Here is a 17,963-nt window from a genome sequence, read left to right on the forward strand (position 1 = left end):
TCAGTGCAATCACCAGGGGAGCCTCTGTGATGTCAGCCCCCAACAGGTTCCACCTGCAGCACAAACCCCCTCAGCTTCTCCTGGACACAGCCCTTTCCTTCCCCAGCTGGAAGTTTTGGAGGAGCACAGGAATTTTACAGCATTTGTCAGCTTTCCTGAGGGCGCCCAGCCCTGGACACAGCAGTGCCAGGTGCTCCCTGTGAGTGGCCCCAGCACAAACACGTGTCCACGTTCACATCCCACCCCAGGGCTCTGCAAAGCCTGGCTGCCCAAGCCCCCCAGGCCATCAGGGACATCGAGGCACGGGCTCAGGGGTCCCTGGGCTGCACTGGGAGTTCGGCCACCCCTCCTCTGCCTGCTCCCTGCTGCCCTGGCTGTTTGAGGATTCGGATCCTTCACTGCTGATTCCTGCAGGATAAAGGTTGTTCCTGTTCCCAACACCACATGGCCACGGGTGCCTTGCTGGGTTTCTCCCTGCCCAGCTGAAGGCAGGCCCAGGACAGGGGCTCCTGTTTGCTGAACAGCCTAGGCACGGTTTGGGCTGGAAGGGACCATGAAAATCACCTTGTTCCACCCCTGCCATGGCAGGGACACCTCCCACTGACCCAGGTCACTCCCAGCCCTGTCCAACCTGGCCTTGGGCACTGCCAGGGATCCAGGGGCAGCCACAGCTGCTCTGGACACCCTGTGCCAGGGTCTGCCCACCCTCCTAGGGAAGGATTTCCCAATATCCTATCAACCCTCCATCTTGAGGCCCTTTCCCCTTGTCCTGTCCCTCCATGCCCTCATACACCTCCTGTAAATTGAGTTGATCAGCTCCCAGATCTTTGGGAAGAAAAACATGGAATATTTTCCACGTGATCTTAGGACTGGTCACTGGGTGCAGTTTAAACTTCTTGCATATGAGATGTTTGAATTATAAATCAAGTATTTATGAACATGCTTGGCTTTTAGACATCTCACTGAGCTGAGTGTTCTTCAGCCCTTCAAAAAGTATGTAGTAACTTCTGAAGTTGAGAGTTATTAAATTTTCTCCCTAAATTTCCCTCCCATCTGGCTGGAATTGCAATTGGAGCTGCAGCCATGCAGTAGTTGTTCTTTTTTGTCATGTATGGGATGAGACTATCCAATTATCAAGTACTTACCATGTAAGTTTTAAAACCAGTTTTTCCGCCGATCTTGAGTGTGTTTGTAGTTTTCTCGGGTAGTTGTTTGCTGGAGAGGTGTGCTTCTTGCAGGACAGCAGCTCTAAAGGATGGAGAACTTGTGTTGGGTCCCTTCCCCTGGTCTGAGCCCAGAGCTGGCACATGCAGGACCTGGAGGTTTTATTTCTTTGGTGTATGAGCAGTGTCAGCCTCAGGATCAGTGGTGATTTAGGCAGAGGATTTCAACCCTACTGTGATTTCTCTGTCACAGAGAAATGATTGAATTAGAGGTTTCCTTCAGGAGATTAAAACTACCCAAGCCTTCTGTCTGCTTAGAGAGCCCTTTATCTGCTCTGGGGCTGAGGTGGAGCCTCCAGGCAGCCCTGCCTGGGTCTGGCTTGGCCAGAGCTGGGGAATGAGGGATCCCAGGGTGGTTTAAATTCCAAACACTGCCCACAGGAGCTGTTCTGGAAGCAGCAAAGCCTCCAAGCTGTGCTCAGGTGTTCTCCCAGCTGCTGAAGGTGGTTTCTGATGTGATGCTTCTGTTTCAGAACAACTTCAGCCACACGTGCCTCAGTACAGGTTTCGCAAGAGGGACAAAGTGATGTTCTATGGGAGGAAGATCATGAGGAAGGTGAGGGCACCTGGCACAGGGGAAGGGAAGGAAAGATTCAAATCCAGTTGGGGATGTGTGAAGTTTGCAGTAGTTCACTTGCTGAGCCTGGCCCAGGGCCTTCAACCTATAAATCTCACTGGGACTTTGTGGATGTTTCACAACTCCTGCAACACTGACTGGATTGCTGATGGAGCAGCAACAGCTTCTCTTTCTGGCCAGACCTTTCCTCTTTCAAGAACATTTACAGTCACTGAAGGCAGTAATAAATCAATGAATATCTAACTCCTGTATGGAGTTGATTAAATATCCCAGAAGCCCAGACTGGTTTGGGTTGGAAGGGACCTTGAAGATAATCTTGTTCCACTGTCCCAGACTGCTCCAAGCCCCATCCAACCTGGCCTTGGGGACACTTCCAGGGATGGGGCATCCACAGATTCTCTGGGCTACCTGTTGAATATTTGAGGGTTGTTCTCACCTGTTAAGGTGCCTAATTTCCCTCAAACTTATGTCTGAGAAGATCAAAATGCTGCTTTGACTCCTGCCCTTGGTGCCTAAACTGAGAGATCTGGTATTTTCAGCCTAAAATGTATTTGAGTTTGCCCAAATACCTGAGCTCTGATCGTGGGCAGTCCTGCTCAGCAAGCCCAGGGCTGCAGGGTGGGTGGCTCTGCCAGGGGAACAATGGCCCAGCTCAGAGGGGCACAGTGAAAGACCAAGAGGCAACAGGCACAGGATGCAAGGGAAAGGCCCACCAGGCACAATGAAAAAGTTCTTCATGGGCACAGAACAGCCCTGGGACTGGGTCAGGGATGGCATTTCCAACCCTGGACATTTTCAAAGCCCAGAGCACCCCAAGGAACTTTGAAATCAGCTCAGCTTTAAGTGGGCAGGTTGATAAGGGACCTATAAAGGCTCCTTCCAGTCTAAAGCAGCTGATTTTAACACTGAGATGAAGAAGCTGCTTATTGAAATGCAGCATCAACCAGCAACCCCAGGCCCATCAAGGTCCCACCAGCACCAGGGGATTTGGGCCAGCACCTTTCCAGCATTTCCAGAAACTCCCTTCAAAACTCTTCATTTAATGGCGTGTGGCTGCTCCCTCCAAACCCAGGGGTCACACGCTCCCCAGAGCTACTGAACAACCACAGCAAAGTGTCAGTTCTCAGGGCAGACTCCTGGCTACATAAAAAGAAGTGGAAATTCACTTTTGTCAAGGTTATCATTAGAATTTATTGATATGAGACAAACTTTTTATGTCACCATGTCAATGGAGGAACAGCATGTCCAGATGTCACAGAAGCACAGAGCCCATCCAGGGACTCTCCCTGCCCTGGGAGCTCCCAGCTCCGGAGCACAGGAGACCACACACACGGCTGGGTGGCACTGGGGACATTTCCTGGGGCAGGAATGCTCCAGAAATACCTTGTCTGAGTGGTTTGCCAGACAGCAGCACCCAGCAGGCTGCAGTAGGGACCTGCTGGCTCTGACTCCAGCAGGGCAGGGCAGCTCACCCCAAGCCCCTCCAGTCACAGGGGGAAAAAAGAAAACCTAAAAGGGGGTGAGATTCCAGGAATCCCTGCAGGGAGATGAGAGCACTTGGGCCCTCTGGCTCCTCAGCCCTAAAGGGGTTCAGAGGAGCAGCTGGGGTGGGGACACATCCCCAGCAGGACAGGCCAGGCATGGCTGGAGCCTTCCCAAGGAGCAGACACAGCCATGCCACACTCCAGCCTGGCATCTGCCCATTCAGAAGCAGGGTTTTTCTTTTAGCACAATTATGCCTGTGTTGTAACCACGCAGACATTCCCCTCTCAGCAGTGCCCTCTCACAGCACAGCCAGCCTGTCATCTATGCTTGTGGCTAAGATGAAAATTATCTTTATAATCTTTACTGGAAATACATTTTATGCTGGATTCTACTTTAAAAAAAAAAAAAAAAGCCAAGTGCTGAGCTTTCATCTTGTCCCAGCTTATGAAATATTTGGTTTGGTCCTAAGTATCTTGCTAAATGATTAGAGAGGGAATAGCAGAGTATTCCCCAGGCACCTGGTAAATCCACAATGGATTTATTGTAGAAACACACTAAATTCTCTAACTCACTCCAAATGGATTTCAGAGCCCTCTAAAGCCCTCCAGAGAATGAGCTGTTTGTGACAGGACACACAAAAAGCAACTCCAAGTTCAATGAGTAACCAAGATAAAGGACAGGCCACAGCAGGGGACGTGCCAGCCCAGCCCCTGTGACAGGGCAGTGACAGAGCCTGGCCTGAGCTGCCCCTGCCTGGCCATGGCACCAACCTGCTGCACACCTGGAGAGGAACCTCTGGCTCCAGACACACACGTGTGACCTGTGTGCTCCTCCTGTCCCTCTTGTGGGAGCTGTGACAAGTGACAAAGAGGGTTCTGCTCTCAGCCATCCAGTTCCACCAAATCTAAGTTCCCTCTCACACGTAACAGCATTGATTTAGAGATCTCATATTGATGGGTAATTATACAGGATTAATTGCACATCAGTCCATTGTGGCTACAAGTTCATTAGGTTAATAACTCTACATAGTGACAGTAGTACAGTATCAGCTACTTCTCAATACAAACTCCCTACCCTAACCTTAATTTGTAGGTCAGAGGAAGACCTTCTAACACAGTGACCTCCCAATAACCTTTAACATTCATTTTTAAAATCATTTTTTTCTAGAAAACAAAAACAAAAAAATCCAGTGTGGGGAAAACGCACATATATAACCAAAGCAGTGCTTAACAACCACAGGAAAACAGAACATCATCTTGGACTCTTGTTTCAGCATCTTCTGTGGACCCTGGCAGTGTCACTCCCAAAGGGTTCCCAAATGCTCCGTCAGTTCCCAAGTCCATTAAACCATTTCCCAGCTCCAGATGTTTCTGGCCTCTCACCATTGTCTGTAGCAAGAGCACACAGAAACACTTGCTCATGTGCACACGACTTCCATCAGACTCCATGGAAGAGCTCTGGAAGGCTGCAGCCTTTCCTTCCAGAAACCTGCTCTCGAGTGGCAGCACTCCCACCGACCGGCGCCTTCTCTTCCAGCCAGGAGAGAGCTCCAAGTCCCCCCAAGTTTCACTCATTACTTCTGCCCAAAGGTGTATGGGTATCCAATAAAACCCCTCTCACAGTATTCCCAGGAAATGATTCAGAAGAGGAGATGATTTTTCAACCAAATGAGATCCTCTGGTCCTGTGTGTCAGACCATGGCCAAGAGAATGAGCAGCTGCCATGGACGTCCCAGCTGAAATAGTCAGGGAGGGGAGCGAGGTGGCCTGACTGTGAGGGACAGGCAAAGAGACCCCAAAGTCACTCTGTTCTCGACAGTTTGCCTCTTTCCTGGAGTCAAATGTTTGATTCCATTTGTTCTAGCAGGAACTGGTGGATCATGTCAAACGTGGGACGATCTTTGATATCCCTGCTCCAGCATTTCAGCATCAGGTCGAACACAGGGTTAGGACACAGAGGAGTCTGGGACAGATAGATCTGAAAGGAAGAGAGTCACAGTTTTCAGTGGGGTTCTCACTGAAGAACTGAACCTTTACTCAAGTAACACCAAAAGACAGTTTCATTCCAGGTTTACAAGACACAGCCACCATGCAGTGTTTGGAATCCTCCAGCTCCAGAGGAGTCTGGACAGAGCCTCTCAAACAGCACCACGGACACTTTGCCAACTTGTCTGATGAGCTGGTCACAAAACAGGCCTTTGTCCCCCAGAAAACATGAATGCTTCTGAGGGATTTGTCCTCTGAGAGACAGCAAAACACAAACCAAAACCAAATTTACCACAATAAAATCCAAGTACTTTCAACTCACCGTAGACAGCCCATGAGGCTTTCTAAGCATCGTGACAGCTTGTTAGCAGAGACAGAAAAAACACCTTTTAGAGCTTATCTACAGCACAGCTTGGCAGAATTATTTTATTTCTCCCTCTCATTTTTTAGGCTCACTTCTTTTAGGCTCTTGGCTAATCATTAGTATTTGGGAGATGGTGAGTAAACCCCATATCATTTTCTTTCCCTTAATTCTCTGGTGCTCAAGGTGAATTTTGGGGAGAATGTTCTCCACAGCTTTGGGTACTGAGGAGATGGAGTGTTCTGCACATCATTGGTATCTATTGAGGGCAGAGCAGTGGGGACAAAATGACACAAAAGCCCTTCAGCAGCTGGAGATGGCCAAAGGCTTCTTGGCATGTGTGGAGATACTACAGGGAGAATGTAATCCCTGGGAACTAACAACCACTCCTTCCCACCACAAATACCTCCTGCTTCCTCATCTTCCAGAGGCAATGCTGGTGGGAGAGTGCTGACAGAGGAAAGGAGCAACAGGACTGTGTGGGAGAGCCCAGAAAAGCTGAAGACAGGGCAGAGTGAAGTGGTTTAGAAGAGGAAATAAGCAGGACAGGGCCAAGGGATTCTTCCAGTGGGACTCCAAGAGAGGAAAACTGGTGCAGTGAGCCCAGAAAAGGGAGAGGAGAGGGAGGACACAGGTGAGAAGCAGAGTAGAACACAGGACACAGGTGAGTAGAAGCAGAGAGTGCTGCAAATGAGGAGAGGGCAGCAGGGAGGAACATCCAGCAGGAAGGGAGTGGCTGAGAGAAGGAAGGGAAGAGGCTGTTTGTTCCTCACCTGCCTGCCCTGGCTGCGGAAGAACTCGCCCGTGTTCTCGATGACCTGCTCGTCCGTCAGGAGGCTGTAGGGCTGCTCCTTGCACAGCACAAACATCTCCCACAGGGTCACCCCGAACGCCCACACGTCGCTGGCTGTGGTGAACTTGCCCTGTGGACAGAGAGGATCTGCTCAGCCCAGCAAAACCCTTTCAGCAAAACCCTTTCCTCCAGCCTGCCCCCTCTGCAGCCCAGCACCAGGGTGCACCTGGGGAAATGCTCCAGACAGAGCCAGCACAGCAGCTGAGCTGCCCCAGCCACACCCACAGGGATCACAGGGCTCTTTGTAGGGCTGCAGTAGCACGTGGGGGTCCCCAAGCCCTAAGAAGGTGCAGTTTTCACAGGGACAAAGCTTTGTAACAGGGTGCAGGTGCCAGAGAAGGCCAGAGACTCCTGTCCCTCCTGAAAGTCTGTGTGCAGCAGGATGAAATAAACTGAGGGAGGGGGAACAGTCACTGCCTACCTCCACCCAAAACAGCAGAGCTCACAGAAAAGCCTTTGAAAGGGAAGCAAAGCCCTCAGGGTGAAAGCAGAGCCAGAGCAGACTCCAGACTCTTAGAGAAAGGCCCAAGATAATTTTGATTTTTGCACATGTAAGAAGCCAACGACAATCTTCTTGCTGTCCCTGTTTTCTGTCTTCAAAAAGTGTGCCCAAACTGGCTGTGTTTGGAACAATGTGTTTCTGGAGAAGTAAAAAGAAAATTGCTCAGAAAATAACACAAAACACTTGAGGGGCTAGAGGGCCTGTTTGGGCAGAAAATATCCCAGCCCCTCTTCACCCAGGCTTATCTGGCAACCCTTGCAGTCTGTCGAGGTTTGGAAGATGTTCACACGGGGAGGATGGGAGTGATTTATGGCTTAGATGCAGCCATAACCAGCAAAAGAGGGTGGATTCTGGAGAGCTTGGGCCTGGCAGCCTGTATAGCAGAGGTAATCCCAATTTTTCTGGGTAGTTGGAGAGCATGTTGTAAGAAAGTAACTCACCAACTACTACAAGAAAAAAAAAAAGTTAAATATCCTCCATACTGGATGTATGTGGGCTGTGGAACAATCTCCTAAGGGGAGACAGCAGGACCCTTAGATGTAAAAAACCCCACAACTCAAACCAGGCACTTGAAACTCAGGAGTTTTGTCCCTTCCCCTCTCAGCTTCCCAATTCGGGGAATAAGCAGAGAAAGGCAACTTCCTTAAAATTCCACCAGGAATGCCAGGCACTCATGCCTGGATGAGGCCTGAGGGATGGGATGCCATCCAGAGAGACCTGGACAAGCTCGAGCAGTGGCCCACAGGAACCTGGGGAGGTTTCAGCAGTGCTGGAGCTGCCCCTGGGTCAGGAGAAGCCCCAGGACCAATCCAGGCTGGGATGAGCAGCTGGAGCAGCCCTGGAGAGGGAGCTGGGGGTGCTGTGGGTGAGAGCTGGAGCTGCCCCAGCCCTGAACCCCCTGCCCTGGGCTGAGCCCAGCGTGGGCAGCAGGGCAGGGGGGATTGTGCCCCTGTGCCCTGTGCTCAGGTGAGAGCCCACCTGCAGAGCTGCCCCAGCCCTGGCCCAGCACAGGCAGGAGCTGGAGCTGCTGCAGAGATCCAGAGGAGGCACCAGGGGATCAGAGGGATGGAGCAGCTCTGCTGGGAGGGAAGGCTGGCACAGCTGGCATTGTTCACCTGGAGAGGGGAAACTTTGGGGTGACCTCAGTGGCCTTGCAGGGCCTGAAGGGCCTGGCCAGAAATGTGGAGAGACAATTTACAGAGGTCTGGAGTGCCAGGACACAGGGAATGGCTTCCCACTGCCAGAGGGCAGGGCTGGATGGGATATTGGGAAGAAATCGTTCCCTGGGAGGGTGGGCAGGCCCTGGCATAGGGTGCCCAGAGCAGCTGTGGCTGCCCCTGGATCCCTGGCAGTGCCCAAGGCCAGGCTGGACAGGGCTGGGAGCAGCCTGGGACAGTTGGAGGTGTCCCTGCCATGGCAGGGGTGGCACTGGATGAGCTTTAAGGTCCTTCCAGCCCAAACCATTCCATGACATTCTGTATTTCCAAGGCCAGGCTCCTCTCCCAGGATCTGAGTTATGTCCAACACAACCCCGTGGGTTTCTCAGCAGGGGCCATGTGCAGCACAGATATTGGTGGTGATTGCCTGGCACACAGCTGTGTCACTGCTTCAGGGGCACAGTGAAGATCAGAGCAAGAAGAGAGAAGCTTTGTGCAGTGCCTACCAGCAGGATGCTCTCCCAGGCCATCCAACGGATGGGCAGCACAGCTCTCCCCTGGATCCTGTAGTAATCCCCACTGTAAAGGTTCCTGCTCATGCCAAAGTCTGCAATCTTGATGGTGTAGTTGTTCCCCACCAGGCAGTTGCGAGTTGCCAGGTCCCTGTGCACAAAGTTCAGGGATGCCAAGTACTTCATCCCCGAGGCAATCTGGGTGGCCATGTACAGCAGGTTGGAGTGGCTGCAGCAAAGGAAAATACAACAAAGAAAAATCACTGGAGTTCCCCCACACTCAAGACTTCATTGTGTTTGATGTGTTAGTGACCTGTTGTTTTATTTTCTGCTATAACAGTGGAACTAAACTGTCTCATTCCAGGGCATGAACAGCCAAGATCCTGACCTGACTGAGCAGGAACAGACAGGCCGTCCCTGAAATTCAGGCCTCACAACATGACATACTTTAGATTTTTTTTTTCCCAATATCAAACATTAATCTCGAGATTTTCAAAGAGTTTGTGCATCAAAGCACCACCTTTTTGCAGGGAGACATGAAAAATTAAGTTCAGAATCTCATATCTTAAAAGCCACTTAGCCTGGTATTTCAAACACCACTATTGAATGCTTATATTAACATAAGTGTGTCACTTCACATTAAAGAGAGTTGACTTGGTTTTAAATATGCTAAACATTACTGAAAATAGAAACAGATGCATTTTTCCATCTAATTTAATTTTAATTCCTCCATTAGCTAAATGAAGATAGGATTAATAAAGCTGCAGGATACACAGAGTTTGGACCATCAGACTCTCAGCATTCTTCCCACACTATTGCTCTGTGCTGCTCTGCCTGTTTCCCCACTGCTGATGCTCAAATGCTTCACATGACCAAGTGCTCAGCAGAACACATTTGATAAACTGCTCACAGTTTGTATTTTTTCAGTAAAGGTCACAAAAAGAGGTATTTGCCATCAGAACACAAAGAAAAAGGACACTATCACAGAATCATGGAATGGTTTGAGTTGGAAGGGAGTTTAAAGATCATTTTGTTCCACCCCCTGCCATGGGCAGGGACACCTTCCACTATCCCAGGTTATTCCAAGACCCTTCCAACCTAGCTTTGGACACTTCTAGGTATGAGACAGCCACAGCCTCCCTGGGCACCCTGTGCCAGGGCCTCACCATCCTCTGAGTAAAGACTTTCTTCCTAAAATCTAATCTAACCCTGTCCTCAGCACTGTAAAATCGTTCTCCCTATCCTGTCACTGTCTGTCTGTATAAAAAGTCCTTCTTCCTACTTTTTATAGGTTCCAGAGCAGTAACTCTTCCACTCACCTGTACCCTGATAACCTGCCTGTGGCACAGGAATGGGCACAGCCTCCAAGACCCCAGGTTTTCTCTTCCCCTGCTCAGCTGTGGTTCCCTCCCTGCCTGTGGCTGCTCTCCCCATCCCTCCTGTCCCACCTAAACCCTGGCAGGGTCTCATCAGCAGCTTTCTCTTGGCTCCTGCCTCCCTGCTCAGGTAGTTCCCAAGGCTCCACACAAGCAGCTCCATGAGCAGAGGGCCAGGAGGGGATGGGACTGGATGGGACAGACTGACAGACTCCTCAGCAGAGTCACTGTGGTGCCTCAGGGCAGCACCCCAAAGGCAGAGGAGCAGAGCTGCCTTTGGAAGAGCAGCAAAGCCAATGGAGAAGAAGCTGGGGGGGCTCAGCCTGGAGAAAAGGAGGCTCGGGGGGGACCTTGTGGCTCTGCACAACTCCTGACAGATGGGGAGGAGCCTGGGGTTTCGGGCTGTGCTCCAGGGAACAGGGACAGGAGGAGAGGGAACAGCTCAGGCTGGGCCAGGGGAGGTATAGGTTGGATACTGGGGAAAATTTCTTCAACAAAATGTTGTCAGGTCTTAGCACAGGCTGCCCAGGGCAGTGCTGGACTCACCGTTCACCATTTAGAAGCCATGTAGATGTGGCACTTTTGGGACATGGTGGCCTTGGCAGTGCTGGGAGAACATCAATGATCTTAGAGGGTTTTTCCAGCCTAAATGATTCTGTGACCTGACAGCCAGAGACAGCAGGGAGATGCATTTCAAATACCAGAGAGCCATAAGGACTTCAGAATGTGTGATCCCTGTGCATGAAAGGGCTGGTCACACCTCTGGTGCACCAAACCCTGGGTCTGGAGCTGGGTGGGGTGGCTGCACCTTGTCACATCCATCAGATGCCCTCAGGCACCAGCAGAGCCAAGCTGCTCCTGGGGCAGGGGCATTCCTGTCACTGCCAGGACACAATCCCTTCAGAGCTGTCTCTGTGTGACACTGCCTGGCAGGGACAAAAGGAGAGGCTGAAGGATCAGTGGGAGACAATGGAAAACTAGAGGGAGAGCCAAGTAATGGAAAGCAAGGAAGAGTGACAGTGAGTGACAGTGCTGAAGTCAAATGGGAAGTAAAGAGGAGATTAAAAAAAAGAACATTTTGAGGCTTTGGCCAGGAAAAAAAAAGCCACAAGTGTAAAGGTGAATGAGGTTTCAGATGTGCAGAAGGGGCAGGAGAATGGAGAGAGCTGGAATCTATTTCTTCTCAGACACAAATTCTCTCTCCCCTACAGCCCCTGCATGTCCTGCCTGCAGGATGCCAGGTTAACACTCCTGACAGGACCACTGACAGGTCCTGGCAGCAAGGCTGGTCTTGACTGGCCGTGGTAAAACCCAGCCACCTCCTGTCCAGCACATCAGAGCTGGCTCTGCCTGCCTTGTGCCTGAACCACAAATCCAAGTACTCCTTTGGGGAGGAACACACAAAGGCTCAGCAATGCTGCAGCTCCTGCTCAGTGCAGGGCTCCTTATCAAGCAAAATATATTAGTCCTACATGACTGTCCTCTGGGGAAAGCATTCTGCAATAGCAGAGATGCTTTTATGGCAGATTTAATCCTTCCATTGAGGAGGGAGACAAGTGCCACTGCTGACAAAAACTGGTTTTCTTTGCCAAATATTCTCCTTCTGTTGGCTGATGAAATCTTCTCCCTACTGAAGCTCCACACTCAGTCTCCACACTCCTCTCATGCAATATTTTTTGGACACCAGAGAACATATGAACCTTCTTAAAAGCCTAAGAAAGATTCTTGATTTTTGTCCCAAAATTCTTGCAATGCAACTGATTTTCATATCAATGAAATATCCACTAACATCCATAACATAACAATGAAATATCCGTAACATAAAGAGATAGTCACCTCAATAAATACATCTAAGATGGTCTCTGTGACCAGAACAGCTCTGTCAGGGGCACTTCAGGGGTACACAGACCTCCAGAGGCCTCAGGAACAACCCCACACCAGGCAGAACTGGTGTCCATTGCCATGGCAATGGCCAGGCTGCAGGAAGGTCCCTGCTGGGAAGGCACAGCAGATAAAACTGGCAGCTCTGTTTTGCTGATTTATCCCAACAAGTCAAGCAGCTTCTCTTACGTGACACAGGGGATGTTGTTTGAAATAGCAAATTTGCTGTAGATCTCCCTGTGGGACAGGAACTGGTTGAGGTCCCCGTTCTCCATGTACTCTGTGATCATGCACAGGGGGTCGTCCCGCACGCACACGCCCAGCAGCCGGATGATGTTCGGGTTCTTCAGCCTGGACATGATCTTGATCTCCTTCAGGAAATCATTCCTTGTAAAACAGAAAACACCTCTGAATCCTGAACAGTTCCTTTGTCTGAGGACAGCACAAAGGGGTGTGCTCTCAGTTCAGAGTAATTTACACTTTGCACGCACAAGTGTGAAACTGGTTCTGAGCTCTCCCAGCAAAGAGAATTAATGCAGCATTTCAGGCTGACATTGCAGTTTCCCCTGCCCCCCACACCCTGCTGTGTCCTGCTCCTTCCAGGAGCACATGGAATATACACCCCAGACACATGACACTCCCACAGCAGCCCCCAGGGCTACCCTGTGCTTGGAGGGTATTTGCTTTCCTCCCCAGGTGGTTGGCACTGCAGGTGCACTTACCTGGCTGTTTTGTTGACATCTGATCTCAGCATTTTCACTGCCACAAGAACCGGCTGGTGAGTGAATTCTGAGGATGAGACTCCCAGGAATTCCAGCAGGCCATCAGCTTCACAGAGGTGCACCTGCAGGGCAGAAGGCAGAGGCAGCTGTAAGAGCACACACAGGCAGAAAAGCAGAGGAAAACAGCATCACAGCCAGGTCACTGGTGGGTCAGTGCTGGCAGAATGAACCAGTGAATGACCCAGTGAAGGTGACACAGCTGTGATCAGAAATGACCCAAGGGCTGGCCCTAGATCCTGGCATAACATAGCCTGTGACACAGGACCACATGGGGACCAAAGCCAGGTGAGTCCCCAACACACTGGGTTTACTGCACTGCTGCAGCAGCCTGGGCCAGCCCAGTTCACCCAGCACCTACTGGGGATGTTCTGGAAGGCCCCTGAGCCTGGATGTGTCTGCTCTGCACTAAAGTACCTCACGCAACCCCAGAACTATCAAACCATGGTCTGGCTCGAGGCATTGCTCAGACTTCACTGAGGACCATCCAAGAACTACAGCCAGTTACCCAAAATCCTGAAATTGCAGAGAGGAAAAAAAAAAAAAAAAAGGAGAAATGTGTGTGCATATGTGTCCCTGATATGAACACCTCACCTGTAGGTATACCCAGAGATAAATACTCTAATGACTACACACAATTCCAAATTTCTTCCAAAACATTAATGATACAAAATTACTGGCAGGGTTGTACAAGAAGGGGTGACAAAACACTTTCTTAAGAAGTTACCAGAATGTGCATACAAATGGAGAACTGGGTGGGGAAAGCAGACTGACCTGAGGGTGTGGATAGGAAACAGGACTGGAAGAGAGGAGCAGACTGGATGTGTCAGTCAAAGACTTGCAGCAGTGAGGGGAACGTAATGGGAGCATGATGAATTTTGTATGAAGAGAGCAGCAAGAACTGATGTCACAAGCATGGTGAGGGGAAAAATGAGACAGCAGAGAAAATGGGACAAACCTGCAGAACGGGAATGAAGGTACAAAGATGCTGCTGCAGTCCCACAGAGAATGAATCTGCTGTGGGGAAAGCACAGTCACGAGACCTGGGACAGGGAAGAGCCACAGGACTAAGCACAGGCAATTCCGAGGTGATGTGTCACCAGGGAGGGGTGCTGGTGCTTCCTTGGGAGCAAAGAAGACAAAAGACTGGAAGGAAGGAAAAGTGGAGACCTGAAAGAAGCAATGAGCCCTGCTTCCAGGAGCACACAGAGCCAGAGTAGTGGAGCAGAGCACGTGATGGCCAGCTGGGGAAAGACTAAGGAGAAGGGGAGACAGGAAAATGTGGTGCAGTATATTTGCAAAAAAGCCTGTGATACATGGAAAGGAACAAGGCTCTGAATCCATCCTCAAGGAAAATGGAGATGGGAGAGTCATTTCCAGTCAATATAGAGGAAGAGTTATTACAGTTATTAGAAGGACAGCATGAGAGGAAAGGAGAAACCAGAAGCAAATCAATGAGAAAATCCTCTCTGTCCCACTTTTGGAGCACAGAGCAGGATGCAGCAACAGCAGAAAAGGCTGCTCTGACAGCCAGGTGAGGAGGCAGAAGATGTCAGCACCTCCCCAGAAAACAGGGAGCCAGGAAGAAGTGAGGGGACAGGAAAGGGGCTGGGATAGGGAAGGTGGGGTGTCAGAATGGAAGAACCACAAAGATGGGCACACCACAGAGCAGAAAGCAGTCAGTGAAGGGCTGTGCTTGCCAAAACGTAATAGAGAAGCAGAATTTAGGGCTGTGAGTGAACAAAAGCTGGGAAGAAAAAAGACAGTGGAAAACTGAGAGCAGGAGAGAGAAAGACCTGCTCAGGATGGAGCTACAGATGGTGTGAAAATGAAGCAGAGAGAGAAGAAAAGGCGAGGTGAAAATGTTAACAGCTTGAAAGGAGCTCAAGGAGCCAAGGGAAAGTTTGGCAGATGACAGATGTGTGCATCATTCTGCCTGAGGCTGCTGACAAACTGGGGCTTGAGCAAGCAACGATGCCAGAAAATATGAGGGTGCCACAGTGCTTGGGAAATGTCTGTCTTTGCTTGGGTCAGTGTGCAGAGCACCCCCAGAACCTCCATCTGTGACTGGGAAAGCTGTTTTAGCAGCCAGGATCAATGTTAGCTGGACTGTGGAGAGTTTCCAAACCCTAAAGGTGGGTGACAGCCAGCACATTTGAGATGTCCATGGAAGATGTGAAAGTCTGAATTCCCAACCCTAGGTGGGAATTTACAGAGGTATAGACAGCAAGCAGAAAAAGTTTGCAAGTTCATCTATTGATAAAGACCCCAGTGGTACCGAGCAGAGCCTCACAGCTGCACAAACACACATTTTAACTAAAACCCTGGAATGCAGAACCCTCAGTCCCACTGAGCAGCACCTCAGAAGATTCCTCTCTGCCAGGCACCTCCTTTCTGCTGGAGGAGCAGCAGCAGAAGGGCCGTACCTCTCCAAACTGTCCTTCCCCCAGCTTCTCCTTGAGGCGCAGCTGCTGCCGGGGGAACTCCCCCACGGAGATGTCCTTCTTGGTGAGGGAGTCCACGGTCAGGGCTGGCACCGCGTACATGTTGTTGCCAGTCACCCCCTGCAGGTGCACGATGTCTGTCTCGGCGTAGTGGGGGACGTTGTTCTGGAAGCCTTGGTGAGGGGTGGACTTGGTCAGGTCGGGCTCAGCGTAGTCCCCACTGCACACTAAGGGCAGCCAGAGATGGGTTAGTCACACCTCACTCCCTCAGAACCAGTATGTCCCAGTTTCCACTCCTCCCAACCCCACAGCTCTGGGAATTTGGCCACCTGCTGCCTTGTACTGAGGGACACCTACACAAGATGTGTGTAGAGAATTGTCAAAGCCTAACAGAAGACTCACATAGTGTGCATCTGTATGCAAACCTTGAAATAAAAAAATACTAACTTAAAAATACCATAAAATAAAACACACATTATTAAAAGAGAAATAAAACTAGAAACAAGTTTCAAAAGATAACCTTACAAATAAAACTAGGTACTTCAGAGAAATAAAACTATAAAAGATACATTGTAGTAAGACCCACGAAGAGTAATTTTAAATTATTGGTACATAGTGTACAACAGTGTAGCAAAGGCTAATAAACAAAAAATGCTTATAATGTATTGTAATTAGGAAATAGTTACTTTCTAATTATAATAGTGTAAATTATAACATCTATACTGTCTCACCCTTCACATAAAACTAAAACTAAAATAAAAGTTTTTAAAACACCTCTCAGTTGCCTCATCTCTAGGTCAAAAAAGGGCTTAATCCAACAGGGACAGACTGCTCTGTTTTAACCAGAACAATACCTGCAAGCTGCCAGCAAATTCCTGCTCAACACAGCCTGTTCTAGGCAGCTACGAGAGCTACAGGTCTTGCCCAGACAGGGAGGCGAGTCTGAAGTGACTTTCTGTTCCTGATTCATCCTAAGTACAATCAGTTCCCATTACCTGGTGCAGGGATGTTGTTTGCAACGTCAAACTTGCTCTGGATTCCCTCCTGCAACAAGAGCTGATGGAGGCTCCCATTTCCCATGTCCCCTGGTAGCAAACTCCTCTCCCTCTTACAGCTTATTCACATAAATATGGGGTAATGCTTTAGAATTAACTCCCTGCAGGGTCACTATTACACAGAACACTTGTTCTGCTTCAAATTCACACCCTGGCTCAATGCAATCAGTCTCCCTGTGTAGAATAATACTGGATCTTAGCAACTTGTCAGCGTGAGGAATGCAGCACTGCCCTTCCATTCACTGATGAGAGCTGCCTTCACTGAGCACTAAACACTACTGGAAACATTTCCTTCTGTGTGGGTCCAAAAGCTCCCAGGGGGCTGGAAGCCAGGACACCAGGGACAATTCCCTGCTCTATTTCCTTGTGGTTTTTCTACAGGAATTTCAAAGAGCCCTGGCTGCAGAAAAAGGAGTTGAAGGTCTTCTCCTAAGAGTGCTGCAGGCAGCATCTCCACAAACGATGTGTGATTGCTCTGACTGCCCAAGCCAGCTGCTAAAGCTGACCTGGGTAATAAACAGTCTTCAAATAAAACAATAAAAGGCCACCACCCTCTAGTGGGACTGCTGCTCCAGCTGTCACAGCTCCATGCCAAGAAGTGCCAGTGTTGCACAATAGTGCCTGAGCAACCTGGGTTATTGCATTGCACAGGAGCAACTTAGACACTTAGTGGCACATTTTACAATCTGCCAGAAATAACAAAAGAGGAAACACGCAGCTTCCAGAGACTGATGATGTTACCTGAATCCTCTGCACTTTGGGAGAGCTCTGGAAGCTTTTGGAGCAGTGTAGCTGGCTGGTGATATTCCAAATCCAGTGGGAAAGCACGCTCATAGGTGGGATTTGACTGGTGGATCTGGGTCTGGTTGTTGGCAATGGTGTAGCTGTAGAAGGAGAGGCGAACAGTGGCATCCTCTTCCAGGATTCGACGTGGGGCCTGCAGAGGAGAGGGGGAAAAACCAAACCAAAACACTGAGGCGATGCTCAGTTGTTAAGTAATGCCTTGGCTGCAACCACAGCAGCTTCCAGTAATATCTTGGACAGGGCTGGCATCCTCCCCTGCTGCGAGAGCAGCTTTAGCTACTCCACGGAGCTGTGCTTTTCACACAGTTCTGAGCTCATTAGGGTTAATGATTAGTTCTGAACTTGTGTCTACAAAAGAGCCCCACTGTATTACCTTTTCCAACCTTTTCTGAACATATTGCTTCCAAAGAATGATAATTATAATCATCAGGAGCAGCAGAATAATCGCCACAAGGCAGCCCACGAGGATGGAGGTGTTGGAGTCATCTGCCTTCTCCCCTATCCAGGTGCTGGTTACAGAAGATGTGGTTCCTGCAATCACAGAGAAGGAGAATTTGGGGTTAAAGCACCAGAGGTTTTCTGTGCCAGCCAACTCCCTCCAGCCTGGTAGAGAAAAGATCTTGGGCAGTTCCCTGAACATTAACACCAGCTGTGTTCAGATTTTGCTCTTATCAGAAATTCTCATTTTGGAAGCTCAGAGCTAAGAACTGTGCAGAGAACTTCTGCAGTAAAAGATTGCTGTGAGCAGAACAAATTCCTGCAGAGGATCCATCCTAGAGTGGACAGTGCTCAGAGTTTCACTGGCTTCACACAAGTCCCCAGCCCATGTTTTGAGGCAGCCCTGGCCAGCTGAGGCTCAGGGGACTGTCACATGCTGCCCTGTGCATGAGGCACTGATCAGGCCATCCCCAGATCTCCACAAATGGAGGGAAAGACCACGTTAACTAGGATGTTCCTGTGAAATTCCCC

At 49.8% G+C, this 17,963-nt stretch overlaps 1 protein-coding gene and 1 long non-coding RNA gene across 8 annotated transcripts in view; one reads left to right on the forward strand and one right to left on the reverse strand.

Moving 5' to 3' along the window:
• The first annotated feature begins 83 nt into the window (after positions 1-83).
• LOC128817558 (uncharacterized) lies at positions 84-2,028 on the forward strand. Of its 3 annotated transcripts, none has more exons than XR_008440231.1 (3): positions 84-421; positions 1,697-1,779; positions 1,958-2,028. It is a non-coding gene; the product is annotated as an uncharacterized LOC128817558 (long non-coding RNA). The 3 variants fall into 3 exon arrangements; XR_008440230.1 differs by having other exon boundaries at positions 84-199; XR_008440229.1 differs by lacking the exon at positions 84-421 and adding an exon at positions 1,056-1,148.
• Positions 2,029-2,966: 938 nt separating this feature from the next.
• Positions 2,967-17,963, reverse strand: part of LOC128817555 (discoidin domain-containing receptor 2-like) — a 57,610-nt gene continuing 42,613 nt past the window's right edge. For 4 of the 5 annotated variants that reach the window (XM_053996148.1, XM_053996146.1, XM_053996147.1 and 1 more), the window contains exons 10-17: positions 17,368-17,525; positions 16,932-17,127; positions 15,118-15,362; positions 12,635-12,756; positions 12,102-12,299; positions 8,650-8,884; positions 6,405-6,554; positions 2,967-5,262 (exon numbers count right to left, since the gene is read on the reverse strand). In XM_053996148.1, the coding sequence (XP_053852123.1) occupies positions 5,122-5,262; positions 6,405-6,554; positions 8,650-8,884; positions 12,102-12,299; positions 12,635-12,756; positions 15,118-15,362; positions 16,932-17,127; positions 17,368-17,525 (1,445 nt within the window). In that variant the 3' untranslated portion in view covers positions 2,967-5,121. Of the gene's footprint in view, positions 5,263-5,592; positions 5,631-6,404; positions 6,555-8,649; positions 8,885-12,101; positions 12,300-12,634; positions 12,757-15,117; positions 15,363-16,931; positions 17,128-17,367; positions 17,526-17,963 lie in introns of all 5 variants that reach the window. The other variant, XM_053996149.1, reaches the window with a different exon arrangement.

Source organism: Vidua macroura, chromosome 21 (genome assembly GCF_024509145.1).
Source record: "Vidua macroura isolate BioBank_ID:100142 chromosome 21, ASM2450914v1, whole genome shotgun sequence".
In the NCBI taxonomy this organism is placed as follows: Eukaryota; Metazoa; Chordata; class Aves; order Passeriformes; family Viduidae; genus Vidua; species Vidua macroura.